The sequence below is a fragment of the Lupinus angustifolius genome, chromosome LG18 (genome assembly GCF_001865875.1).
Source record: "Lupinus angustifolius cultivar Tanjil chromosome LG18, LupAngTanjil_v1.0, whole genome shotgun sequence".
Lineage (NCBI taxonomy): Eukaryota > Viridiplantae > Streptophyta > Magnoliopsida > Fabales > Fabaceae > Lupinus > Lupinus angustifolius.
In genome coordinates this window covers 11,624,866-11,637,432 of record NC_032026.1, presented here as the reverse complement: position 1 = coordinate 11,637,432, position 12,567 = coordinate 11,624,866, and the positions used below count along the sequence as shown (strand labels likewise).

Genomic DNA, 12,567 nt, shown 5'->3' with positions numbered 1-12,567 from the left:
AATAATTATATGGAAAATGTTAATTATATCCTCCAAAATTTGATTACCTAATTTTACCTCTTCAAAAATAATGATTGTTATAATTATTAGTTAGTAATTAATAATTAAAATAATATATATCATAATATTGAATATATTAATTTTACTACTAATAGGAATATAATTTTTATTTTATATTTGCTTGAAGGATATTTTTGACATTTAAAAAATATTATCATTTTCCTCTTCTTTTGTACTCTATTAAACAAACGAAAAATAACACATATTAATTTTTCTTTTCTCTTATACTAATTAATAGAAAAATCAACTATATTCCTCACATTTTTTTCTTTCTTTACAAGCTCGTTCTCATCATTTTCTTTACCCACTTTCTCTCCTCTTAAACCAAAGAAAGGAAAGGTGGTTTGATTCTTCATCTTTCGTGAATATAAATGCAAAGGAACTGTGAATCATTTTGTGATAGGGATGAGCATGGGTTAGGTTGGATCGAGTAAGATTTGTCTATTGCCGATCCTAAATATATGTTTAGTCTATTGTCGACGCCAAATGTCAATTGAATTAGTTTTTGAACTCGTATTCGACCATAGACCAGATTAAATATAATACATACACATTTTAGATAAAGTTTTTGTTGGTGTAACGAAAGCGATCGTTGCACAGCGTTGACCACAAACAATCAAATAAATGCATACAATAAATAGAAAAGAAGAAACAAGAGAATTTGTTAACGGAGTTCAGCCAATTGTGCCTACGTCCCCTGGAGCGCTGAGCGGCTACCAATATATTATTAGAGAATAAGGATTACAAACCCTGGCACACCCCTGGGCCCACCTGCCCATAGGGTGTTTCTATTTGGTGCTTATATCTAGTGCACATTACAACAAGGGACTTGAGTCCAATATATAACATTGATATTACTACATTCTAATACTTGCAATGTGGGACTTCACATAATAATATATTTCAAACAATCCCAATAATCTCCACCTTGATTGAAATAGGCAAATATCTCGCTCCTTAAGAAATCTACACAAGAATCTCCACCTTAGCGAATATATGACTCACCCTAATTCTCTTTAACTGCTCCCCTACATCATAGACCTTCTAAGTATCCTTGACAATGTTACCAAGAGCCTAACTCTCCAAACTTATAGTGCAACTTCTCATACCGCCACCAAATGGAACACGCTGCCTAGCCACCTATTGCTAGGAAGTCTTTCGACATATTGGAACCTCTACACAAAAGTTTACCAACAATCGTCCCCTTCAATACAGGGTCAAACTGAACCTTGGAGCTTTCTTGGAAAGCCTCAATTACTACCATCATTGTCTACTCCGACAATCCTAGTTCAAAAGAACTATCATACTCCACATAAGGAGTATATCCACAACACACGTCTTACATCAATGCTAACTAATGTATGCGTCACATCCTTGCATCCAAGCCAATGTTCATGTCACACTCTACATCTCTACTAATGCTCGTGTTACAACTTGCATCAAAGTCAATGCCCATGTTACACCTTACATCAAAGTCAGTTAGCGCCTCTGTGCTTTTGTGGATCTACTAGCAATTAACATCCTTCACTATAACGTTTCAGACACGTCATTAGGGTATTTCACTTCTCATTTGAAATAAGAATATTCTCTCAACATCTAGAAAGATATTGTCAGCATTTGTCTCAAACTCAACACATTAGTTCTTATCTCCACCTTGATCCTAACCCAATACATGAACTTATGGGGTTCTGGATCAACGCATACATCGCCTACACCACAGTTCCGCCATGTTTCATTCTCCTTCAACTCATATACTCTATCTTTGTCATTACCTTTGACACACTTTGTCTAGCCATCACGCATTCACCCTCTTTAGTCATTATCTAACATTTGGGTTAAGAGTTATCTACTAATTGGCTCTGATACCAATTGTTGGTGCAGCAGATCGTTGCGCAGTGTTGGCCACAACAATCAAATAAAGACATACAATAAATAGAAAAGAAGAAACAAAAGAATTTGTTAACGGGGTTCGGCCAATTGTGCCTACGTTCCCGGGAGCGTTGAGCGGCTACCAAGATATGATTAGAGAATAAGGATTACAAACCCTAACACGTACATGGGCCCACCTGTCCATGAGATGTTTCTATTTGGTGTTTATATCTGATGCACATTACAAATGGGACTTGAGTCCAATATATAACATTGATATTCTACTATATCCTAATACTATGCAATGTGAGACTTCATGTAATAATATATTTTAAACATTCCCAATAGTTTTTTCAATATTTTAGTTATTATTATGAACATGTAATTAGACATAAGAAATGATATATTATATATATTGTTAATAATATATATACGATGAAAAAATTAGAGAGTAAGTGATACTTTCAACTAAAGATATGTCATTACTATATGTACAATTGAATAGAGACATATACAAACATGATGAGCGAGTAAGTATAAGACATGTCGAGACATGTCATATTTGGTCCCTACCTAACCCTAAATATTGTATGAGTCTATTTTTTGAATTCGAACTTGACCTCAGATTTGATGATAATTGAGCCAAACAAGATAAACTGGTAAGATTGGATTTTGCCCACCCCTAGTTTATCATACTTGAGGAGCCATTTTGGTAACTATAGTCTTAATCTAATTGCTTGTTTTTTCCTTCATTTAATTAAATTTATTTCTAAGACAAATATTTATAATTAGTACAATTAATAATCAGTATAATTTTCTCAACGTCATAATTATTAAATACAAAATTTGATAGGTTATTTCTTAAATAAAAAAGAACACGTTGTGACTCTATCGTGATAAAACTTCAAATATGTTGAATATAATTTTCCCTTTTAAACTCGAATCTCAATGAAATATATATTCATTCATTTTAAAAAGGATTAAAAATATCAAATTATCTTTGTAAGACCTTGAAATCTATTTTAAGAAAAACGCAAGTCAGAAGAAAAACACGAGTCAGAAAAAAACTAAAGTCAATTATAGTATGGTAAATCTGATTCATATCCAACATAGCATTAACATATAAGGCCCTCCTGCATTTGGGGACCCCAAATTGTAATTGACGAAAAAGGTACTAATATGAATGTATCTGTACCATTCAACAGATCCTTTAGTCCTATAAACACACATTTGGATTGACCTTACGCAATCCACGGACATTGATAAAGATACTTCGACCTTTACATAAGTGTGTGAAACGACGTCAGATAAACGCCAAAACTGTACGGTAACTCAGCAACAAGGTAGGAGTTGGTCCACATAACTCTGCACTCTGCGTACTGAATCACTCTTCCACACGGTCGCCTAATCACATCTTGACACGTGGTAAATTTGTCCATTCTTCGTGAAACCCATTTTTGCTGCTAAGTGCCAACTTCAAAGCAAGTTATAAGAAACGGGGTGTGTGATTTCATGTTTTAGGTCAATCAAGTATTATCAAATAAATAAAAAGAAATTTTTTTTTTTTGTTAGTTTTTAAAATCTGAAACAGATAAAAAGAAACATTATTAAAGACATGTATTTTCTGTCCACATCAATCATTGCGGTCACCGTGCAGTATTGAATTTTTCTGTTTCTATTTTTTCTGAAATCCAAACAACTTTGACTTTTCTTTCTTTTCATTTGGCCTTTATTTTAGTAATTTTTTATTTGTACGGTTTTAATTCTAATATATATTATAAGCATAGTTTATTACGATATTATTTTATTTGTTTTTATGGTAAGGCGCCATATAAGAAGTTTTCATAATTCTTATTATCAGACATTTGTTTTCTCTCCCGATTTGCCCTTATTAAATGTCTTAACTAGTATCTCTATTTTTTACTTGTTGAGAAGTAATTGGTTGAGGGTAAGATTAAATTAGAACTTTCTTCATTTCAATACTATTAACTATGAAATACTACAATATTAAATGAGTGTAAAATTGCAATGCTATGATATATTTTTAAAAAATTAGGAAAGTTAGTTACACATGACTAGTTTTATTGGATTATTTTATTGATTAAAAGTGCTTGAAGACAATTTATCTGCCTTACCTAGTCAATAAGATAGGTAACGAGTGGGAAAATAACTATAATTATTATAGGAGAGGTAAAACATAAATTATAAAATATTATATATAAATATGATACAAATAAATATATTAATTGAATTTTTTAATGTCAATCCTCTTCATGGTATTATAATTGTTTATTTTAACAAATGTTATTATAATATCAACATTTATCTTTATATGATATACTATAAAATCTAACTTTGTTCAACTAATAAATCAAATATACTAAATAAGTGATATAATAATTTCACTAAGAGAATATTGCATTTCAAAAGAGTAAATAATTGACGTTCCAATTAAATTCGAATTTCAAAATATGATATATTAATTAAACCAACTAGTTAATAATTATAATGCATTTTAAAATAGTATGATTAATAATATAATACTGTATTATAATATTTTAATCTAAATTCTGTACGACTACTATATAAAATAGCTAATAAATTAAATGCATTACATATTTGGCATGTTAAATATGTTAAAAACTGAATAAAATATTATATGTGGCATATTGAATATGCTAAAAAATATAGATAAATTATGCTTTTGGCATATTAAATAGTTAAAAAATCTAAATACAATAATCTATTAGTATTTTGTGAACATATTAAATACACAAGTATTATATAAATAATTGGATTTTGTTATCCTCTAAGTTCAACAGGTTAGAAAGTTATGTTGCATACAAAAAGTAAGTGTAGGACTTTTATTTACTTAATTTCGTACTTTCCATTTACTTTGAGGTTCTTTGACGCTGAATATGAGGAGACTAAATAATATAAAAGTCAACTCAAATTCAACCGTAGCACTATTTCTTTCTATAATAATTAAATTTAACAACTCTTACAGCTGGATAAAAACTAATTATATGATAAAAGATGGTCTTTGAATTAAACATGTTTGAATGTCAATGTAAAATAATATTGATTAATAAAAATAATATAAAAATAACTTAAATTTTTAAGTCTTTTATAAGTAATGAGTATGAAATATATTTTTATTTACCTCTTAAACTGTAAATGTTGGTGACATTTTTCTCAGCATAAATATAATGTTATATTAATAAAAATGAATTTTTTTAACTCATACATTTTGTATTAATCTTCATATCATTATTTTTTTTTATATATACCAATATTAATGCGTTAACTAATTTTAACTCTAAAATTTACTCATTCTATTCTTTTTAATTAATTGATATTTTAATGGCCATTTCATGTATTCATCAATATTGGCTAACCTGTATTGTTGAATTTCTAATGTTGAAAGTTTAATGAGAATAATTTGCTTGTTGGTCTATTAGTAATTTAACAATATTCTCACAATTGAACTAATTAATAAGAAAAAATAGTTTATGATATCTTTTTTAAAAAACATATAGTTTAAATGAGTTTTATGCATTTTTCCTTAAAATTAAATACACAATTTTGTTATCTATTTATAATTATAATTAAAATTGAATTGTACTTGACTTTCATATTGGTTTTGATTACGAAATATATACAAAAAAATATGTATATCCTAATTGTATAAAAAAATTCACATAAAAATATAAATAATACAAATAATTGATGAATATAAATTGTATATAAATTTTTATATGCATATACATTACACTAAAAACAAAAATAGGATTTAATATGTATACAATGATAGTGTAAGTGTTTTTTACACGCAGTAAATCATCCATTATTTATTTGTTAACAACCATTGACTATCAAATCAAAGTAATACAAATCAATGGTGGAGATATGCTGACAATGTAAAAAACCTTACGCCGTCGGTGCACATATTATAAACTCAACAAAATATATACTTGTGAAAGTGTTATAATCATAACATTTTATTTTGTTTTCTGGGCAGATTTTATTTATTGTCTTCATGATGACGATGACAGGGGAAAAGAAGTTGCAGTCTTTCTGGTGACTTGCACACAAACAAACGGTAGCTTCAACCTCTCCCTTATTTATTTTCTTAATTCCTAATTTTCTTCTTTACATTCAGTTTCATGACTGTGTCTTTCTCTCTTTTATATTCACCGTGTCTATATGGTAGACGTTTTTTCCCTGGGAGGGTGAGGGATCTGAGCTGAAGCCTGAAGCCTGAAGGTGAATGTGAATGTGAATGTGAATGTGAATGTGTTGATGCTATGGGGACTTGTATGTCAACTCAACAGCAACGAGGGAGCGTAGGAGGAATGTTGAGTTCTACCTCCAGGAGGCAGACAAGGAAGAGGAGGATTGGTGGACTGAGGAGAAGAGTGTCTTCAAGGTCGTCTAAAGGATCATTGGACAAGGCTGATGATTCCTCTGTCAGCCCCACTTTCCAAGGTTGATGCTTTTCTTGTATTTGTTTTTTGTTTTATGACATGCATTTCCGTGGAATGTTTTTGGGGTGGAAGTATGTAAATGAGATTATGAGACAGCAGAAAGTTTCTTGGTTTTTTGTTTTTATTTCGGGTTGGAATTTTTTTGTTTGTGTTTTGTTGTTGGAATACTTTTAATTGAATCCTTCTTGTTTGTAATGAGTTTGCTAAGTGTTTTAGTTCTATTGGGGTGGTTGGAGTTTGGACTCTGGGAAATGTTGCTGGAGTTGATTTCTTGGTGTGCAATGGAAGACAGATGTAGCAGCAGAAATGCTAAACAATTACTTTAGGAGAATGGAGTAAATGTTAATAATTAGTGGTACTAATCAATTACTCTCATTCACAACCGAAAGCAATGCCAGTAATTGTGTCTATGGTACAATGGCAGGCTTAGGCAAATTCATTTTCTTCTCTATATGAAGGGAGCTGTTGAAATCCTCCCTTTGGAGTATGAATGAACACATTAGATTTCTGTGGAAAAGTGGTATTGAAATTTGGGGTATTTGTAATACTCATGTCTCTGTGTGTGCCGTTGAGCGTAATTGCAGTAGGTGAGTTGCATCCACTACAGCTTTCTTTTGCAGTCTGAGAAATGAACACTTAAAAGTTGCATTCGTTGCTCGGATTAGGTCCTTATTATCTCACTCGTGCAGGGAGGGGTTGTAGAATTAGAACTTATGATAGCATGAGTTGTATTACCTTCTGAAGTAGTTAAAATGTAAATCTTGCAATGACTGGCCCCATGGATCTATTCCATCTTCTGGTGATTGCTTAATGCCCCCCTCAAGAGACATTCTGTCCAGCTTGTAATTATCATCTTGTTTAACTGCTGCTGGTGCATAAAACCTTCTCTTCTTTTTTTCCCGGAAATCCTGGTTAGCTTTCATATTATCAACCTTCATTATTACTAACTTGTTTTTGGAGTTTTAATTTGTGGCAGCTGGAAATATTGACGAATCGTGGTTTGATTCAATTGAAGAATTTGGTTCTGATCGGGATGACGACTTTCAGAGTGTTCTTGAAGGTGTTTTTTATATTATTTTAGATATATTTAATAACTACTTTTTATAGGTTACTTATCTTTAAATATATATATATATATATACATATATATAATCAAATACAATTTATATATGCAGACTTAGTATCGCTTAATGGGATTGAAGGTGGATCCATATCAAGTGTCCGATCATCAAGAGATGCCTACCATATAAGTTCATATGTTCAGCATTCTGGTGTAGATGTCAATGATACTCGAAGTAAATTTGTTGGAAATGAAGTAAATGAAGCAGTGTTCCTCGATGAAATTTCCTCAATAGATTCTAGGTCAAAGAAGGATGATGGTATTTTGGACAATTGTGGGACACTTCCTAACAATTATTTGTCATGTCTGGCATCTCCAGTTCCATCTTTTGATGAAAGAAGATCTTCAAGCTCCAGTCCTCCTAGTGCAAGGAAGAAGGCTCCTATGAAACCTTCCTTTAATTCGAAGGAAGGACATGAGAATGCTGCTCTATGTGAGTGGAAATTCTTTAAACAGCATTGCTATCATTGCATGTCATTGCCACTTTCATTAACCTGTCATGCACTCAAGTTCATGAGTTATTACAATTCACCTTCGAAGTTTTACTTTGTAGCTGGAGGGAAAAAATGTACTTTTTCATATAAGATGTAGTGTTGTTGTCGATTAAAATACTAACATATGTTTTAGTCAATTGTAGTTTTTCCTGGAGAATGCATCTTCAGGTGAAGTTGAGTAAATATAATTGTTGTGATTCTTTCTATTGCTCTCCTGGTTTTCAGTTTCTTCCAAGACACTTCTCGAAAGACCGGTTGCAGGTTCTCAAGTACCATTTTGTCCAATCGATAAGAAAATTCTTGATTCCTGGTCACAGATTAATCCAAGCACTTTCAAAGTTCGAGGTGTAAATTATCTTAAGTAAGATTAAGAATCTGTATGTAATTTGTTTAAAAATGCACAGTATTTAAAAATGCACAGTATTTAAAAATGCACAGTATTCATAATTAAATTGAAACTATTTACATAAATATCAATAAAAATAATGTCTGGCTTGCCTTTTATTCTTTATGGAAGGGACAAGATAAAGGAATTTGCTGCAAACTATTCTGCATATTACCCATTTGGCGTAGATGTATTTTTATCTCCAAGAAAATTGGACCATATAGCTCGGTTTGTGGAGCTTCCCGCTATTAGTTCCTCAGAGAAATTCCCACCATTACTTGTTGTAAATGTTCAGGTACTTCTATTTTGCTAAAATTGAATTATTCTTTAAAATCTACACACAATTAATTGGACTTCGAGCTCCACTCTTGCCTTTAATTGATTATGGCGAATTGTCAACAAAGGTTTTATAAACATCATTTTGTGGCTGCATATTCTTATGCTCTTTGTTTTGTGGATTTCAGATTCCACTCTACCCGGCCTCATATTTTCAAGGTAAAACTGATGGGGAAGGAGTAAGTTTTGTGTTGTACTTCAAACTTTCTGAAAGTTACTCCAAGGAACTTCCATTGCATTTTCAAGAAAACTTGAGTGTAAGATCTGGAGCCTTCATGTGTTTCTTTATTGCTTAAATTTACCCAAGATTAATGCTTTAAGATTAGCTCTTCGATTATCCATAAAATAAAAAATCTCCAAGCTTAGTTATCTTTATATGCCATAACCAAATCTTTCCCGATAGTACTTGTAGTTTTTCAGTTCCTCTTGAATTCTTTAATTGTTGTCTTTATGTCTGTTAATTTGAGGGAAGCTCAATCACTTCATGTTTCACTGGCCTTGCATGTGTAACATCAGTCTATGTTTTTCTACAGAGATTGATGGACGACGAAGTTGAGAAGGTAAAGGGTTATCGTGTAGATACAATTGTACCCTTCCGGGATAGGTTGAAAATATTAGGCCGTGTTGTCAATGTGGAAGATCTTAATTTGAGTGCAGCACAACGAAGGCTTATGCAAGCTTACAATGAGAAACCGGTTCTTTCACGTCCCCAACATGAGTTTTACTTTGTGAGTCTCAATACTTGAATGGTCTTAGAGAATGCACAAGCCAATTGTTTTTACATGCTCATCATGCAGACAGAATAATATGGAACGTGATGTCATGTTCTTTTCTCTATGGTTCCACCCTCTTCTAGTGGAACAAAAATGTTATTTTTTAACCATATGCGTTTTTCTTTCCAATTTATAAATTTCACCCAACACATAAGTTTTATCCTATTTTGACATGTTTACCAAACATTACCTTGGTAACTTTTTATTTCCATTTAGTCTCCCTATAATTCATCTCATATAATACCATTTTGAAGTTGAATATAGCAACACCAAGGCTTTCTATTATCTTTATCAGTCCGCATGTAAGGTATTGGATTGGATGTCGTCATTGATGTTGAAAGCTTATTTTGTTTCTCAGTGAAATTTGGATGTGAAGAATTTGCACATGCATGTTTTCCTTTTCAACCACTCTAGTCCCTTTACCATATGTGATGCTAACATTTTCTTTAATGATAAATAGTCCAGTCTCTGTCCATATTCATGTCAGTGTCATTCCATGATTCAGTGATATTATTCAAGGTTAAGAGTTAATATGACAGTTAATTCAGTGTGAACGTGATTTATGATAGAACATTATGATATTGTTCGATCCACGTAGCTAAACTCACGTATAGGGATTAAAGTTAGGTTGTTGTTGTAGATCATTAGAGGAAAAACATTTATAAAATTGAAGCTTTTCTGCGGTCCCCTTCCCCTTGTTGACTTGTAGTACATTTTTGTTGAATCTTAATGATACCCTTTATCTTAAATCTGCAACTTATAGTGGTGTCATTTCATTATAAAAGACACAGGATATCCACATGTAGTACTTTACTTAGTGATCTTCTTTTGAATCAGCTAACCAAATTGATATTTGTTTTGTAGGGAGAAAATTACTTTGAGATTGATTTGGATATGCATAGATTCAGTTATATCTCAAGGAAAGGTTTTGAGGCTTTCATGGATAGATTAAAGATGTGCACTCTAGACGTTGGCCTCACAATTCAGGCAAGTTGATTCTCTTATACCAAAAATCAAATGCATTTTCTCTTCTGCTCCTGTTTATTATGGACAATTGTTTAATCTACGCGTGAAACCCGACACCTAGTGATTGATGAGTTAGATATTGGTTAATAATGCTCTTATTTTTTTAGCAAATAAATTATAAAGGGCACATGGAGTGCCAACCCGATTACAACATGCAACACAGGTCAATACAAGTAATAGGATCAATGCACCATTATGCAAAAGATAACGAATCACAAATAACAAATCTGAATCATATCCATCATAATGCTCTTATAATTTGGCTAGTAGACTAACAATGTTAGAAATCAATAACAAGGTCAACAGAACTAAGGTTAAGGCCAAGGCCAGTTATAAAAACTTAGGTGTAGGAATAACATAATTGTTGATTAGTATCCTAATGTTTGCATCCTATAATGTAACAGGGGAACAAAGAAGAGGAGCTACCAGAGCAAGTATTATGTTGTATTAGGTTAAATGGCATTGACTACATGAATTACCAGGAACTGGTGCTACCTGAGGATGCTCTCTAACCTACTGATAAAAGTATTAGCAATTTTACAATTTTATGGTCAATTATGGTCATTTCAAGATGCGTTTATACGGCAATTTTGTTGGCATGGTAGAACATCTTGTCCTGTAAAATTATAGAGGCAACAGAGTGTGGGATGATGCCATGACTATCTTGTTATTGTGACCAAACAAGCCTCAAGGAGGGGTCACTGGCACAAGCATTGAACAAACATGGTCCTACCCATGCATACTTAAATTACCGACAGGGAGGGTCCATGCTTATAATTACTCATCTTTGAATTATTGGAAGCAAAAAAATATTATTGCTCAAGAAAAACTTACATATAAGAGTTGCACATGAGATAAATATAAATTATTGAGACATTATTAATTAATGACTAATATTATATTTATGCACTATTAATACAGGTTTTATGCTCGGTCAGTATATTATCCACATTCAATTATATTACTTCTTCTAAGAGTCAATGATAATTAAATATGAATGGTTGATGATGTACTGACAATGTATCAAACTCATGCACGTTCCGTACATACAATTTTTTCACTATGTTTAATTATATAATTAATTCTTAGTAATAAGTGAATATTTTACTAGCTAGTTTATTAGTCTAATACACGTACATCTCATTACTATAGATTTATGCATGAATTTTTTTGTAATCATGGGAGTATATCTTCTGTCCCAAAAAGTGTGTCACTTTTCCTGATTACTCACAAAAATACTTTATTATTAAATTTTAAATTTAAATATATATTTTCTAACCAATCAGAGAAAGTGACATATAAAGTAATACATTATTGTGGTACAGCATATGTTTACCTAAGATGGAAACTAATCGTACTGCTTTCTTAGTTGAACGTGTGCATGGTCATTGAAAGCAACTTGTTGAATTCTATCTTCACAAAAGCCAACCTTTTGTCTTTTTAGGATATTTTTAGATAAACTTTCACATCAATCCAAACTATTTTTTTCCTAAGGTGATCTAAGGTTGCTTCTCTTTAGTGGAATTCAAGCTTGCTTACCATCAAGCCCTGTTTGAGGATAATACTTACAATGTTTTTGGTAGTAATATGTGATACTCAAATCCTAATGTCAGTTCCATGGTACTGCATGAAGAAAATTCCACTGTGTCTCAACTTTCTATTTCTAAAGGATACATGAAAAGGTATACTGAAAATTCCACTGTGCAATTGTTTCAGAATGCTATGTAGCCAAAATAAGAAACTTCTCATACAAACTCTTATTTCCAGAATAAGAACTCCCACGAAAGTCAATAAGAGGTTTACCCTTCAAGAAATTTGTCTGACAAATTCAGTTTCTTCAGCTTTCTCAAGTTGAGAAAACCATTGGGTATACAACCACTGAAATGATTTTTTTGCAGCTTTAGTTTCTCCAACAAGGTCAAGTTTGCCAGCACCTCTGGCTATTAGAAGCTAAGTTATTGAAGCTCAAATCTAAACTCTGAATATAATATAGCCTTTTATGGAACTTGGCAATGTA

General features: G+C 31.8%; 1 protein-coding gene across 2 annotated transcripts; it reads left to right on the top strand.

Annotated features, from left to right (window-relative positions):
• Positions 5,951-11,444, top strand: LOC109332362. 2 transcript variants are annotated; one of them, XM_019567318.1, is made up of 10 exons: positions 5,951-6,031; positions 6,143-6,417; positions 7,393-7,476; positions 7,592-7,969; positions 8,256-8,391; positions 8,548-8,710; positions 8,880-9,008; positions 9,285-9,479; positions 10,389-10,511; positions 10,955-11,444. In XM_019567318.1, exons 2-10 carry the CDS (start codon positions 6,237-6,239, stop codon positions 11,060-11,062), a joined length of 1,497 nt encoding a protein of 498 aa, XP_019422863.1. In that variant the 5' UTR covers positions 5,951-6,031; positions 6,143-6,236; the 3' UTR covers positions 11,063-11,444. The 2 variants fall into 2 exon arrangements, with proteins under 2 accessions (XP_019422863.1, XP_019422864.1); XM_019567319.1 differs by lacking the exon at positions 5,951-6,031 and having other exon boundaries at positions 6,086-6,417.

Coding starts and splice junctions, on each gene's coding strand:
- LOC109332362 (XM_019567318.1), top strand. CDS start 6,237: ATGGGGACTTGTATGTCAACTCAACAGCAACGAGGGAGCGTAGGAGGA. Junction 6,418..7,392: donor TGTCAGCCCCACTTTCCAAG/GTTGATGCTTTT, acceptor AATTTGTGGCAG/CTGGAAATATTGACGAATCG. Junction 10,512..10,954: donor ACGTTGGCCTCACAATTCAG/GCAAGTTGATTC, acceptor ATAATGTAACAG/GGGAACAAAGAAGAGGAGCT.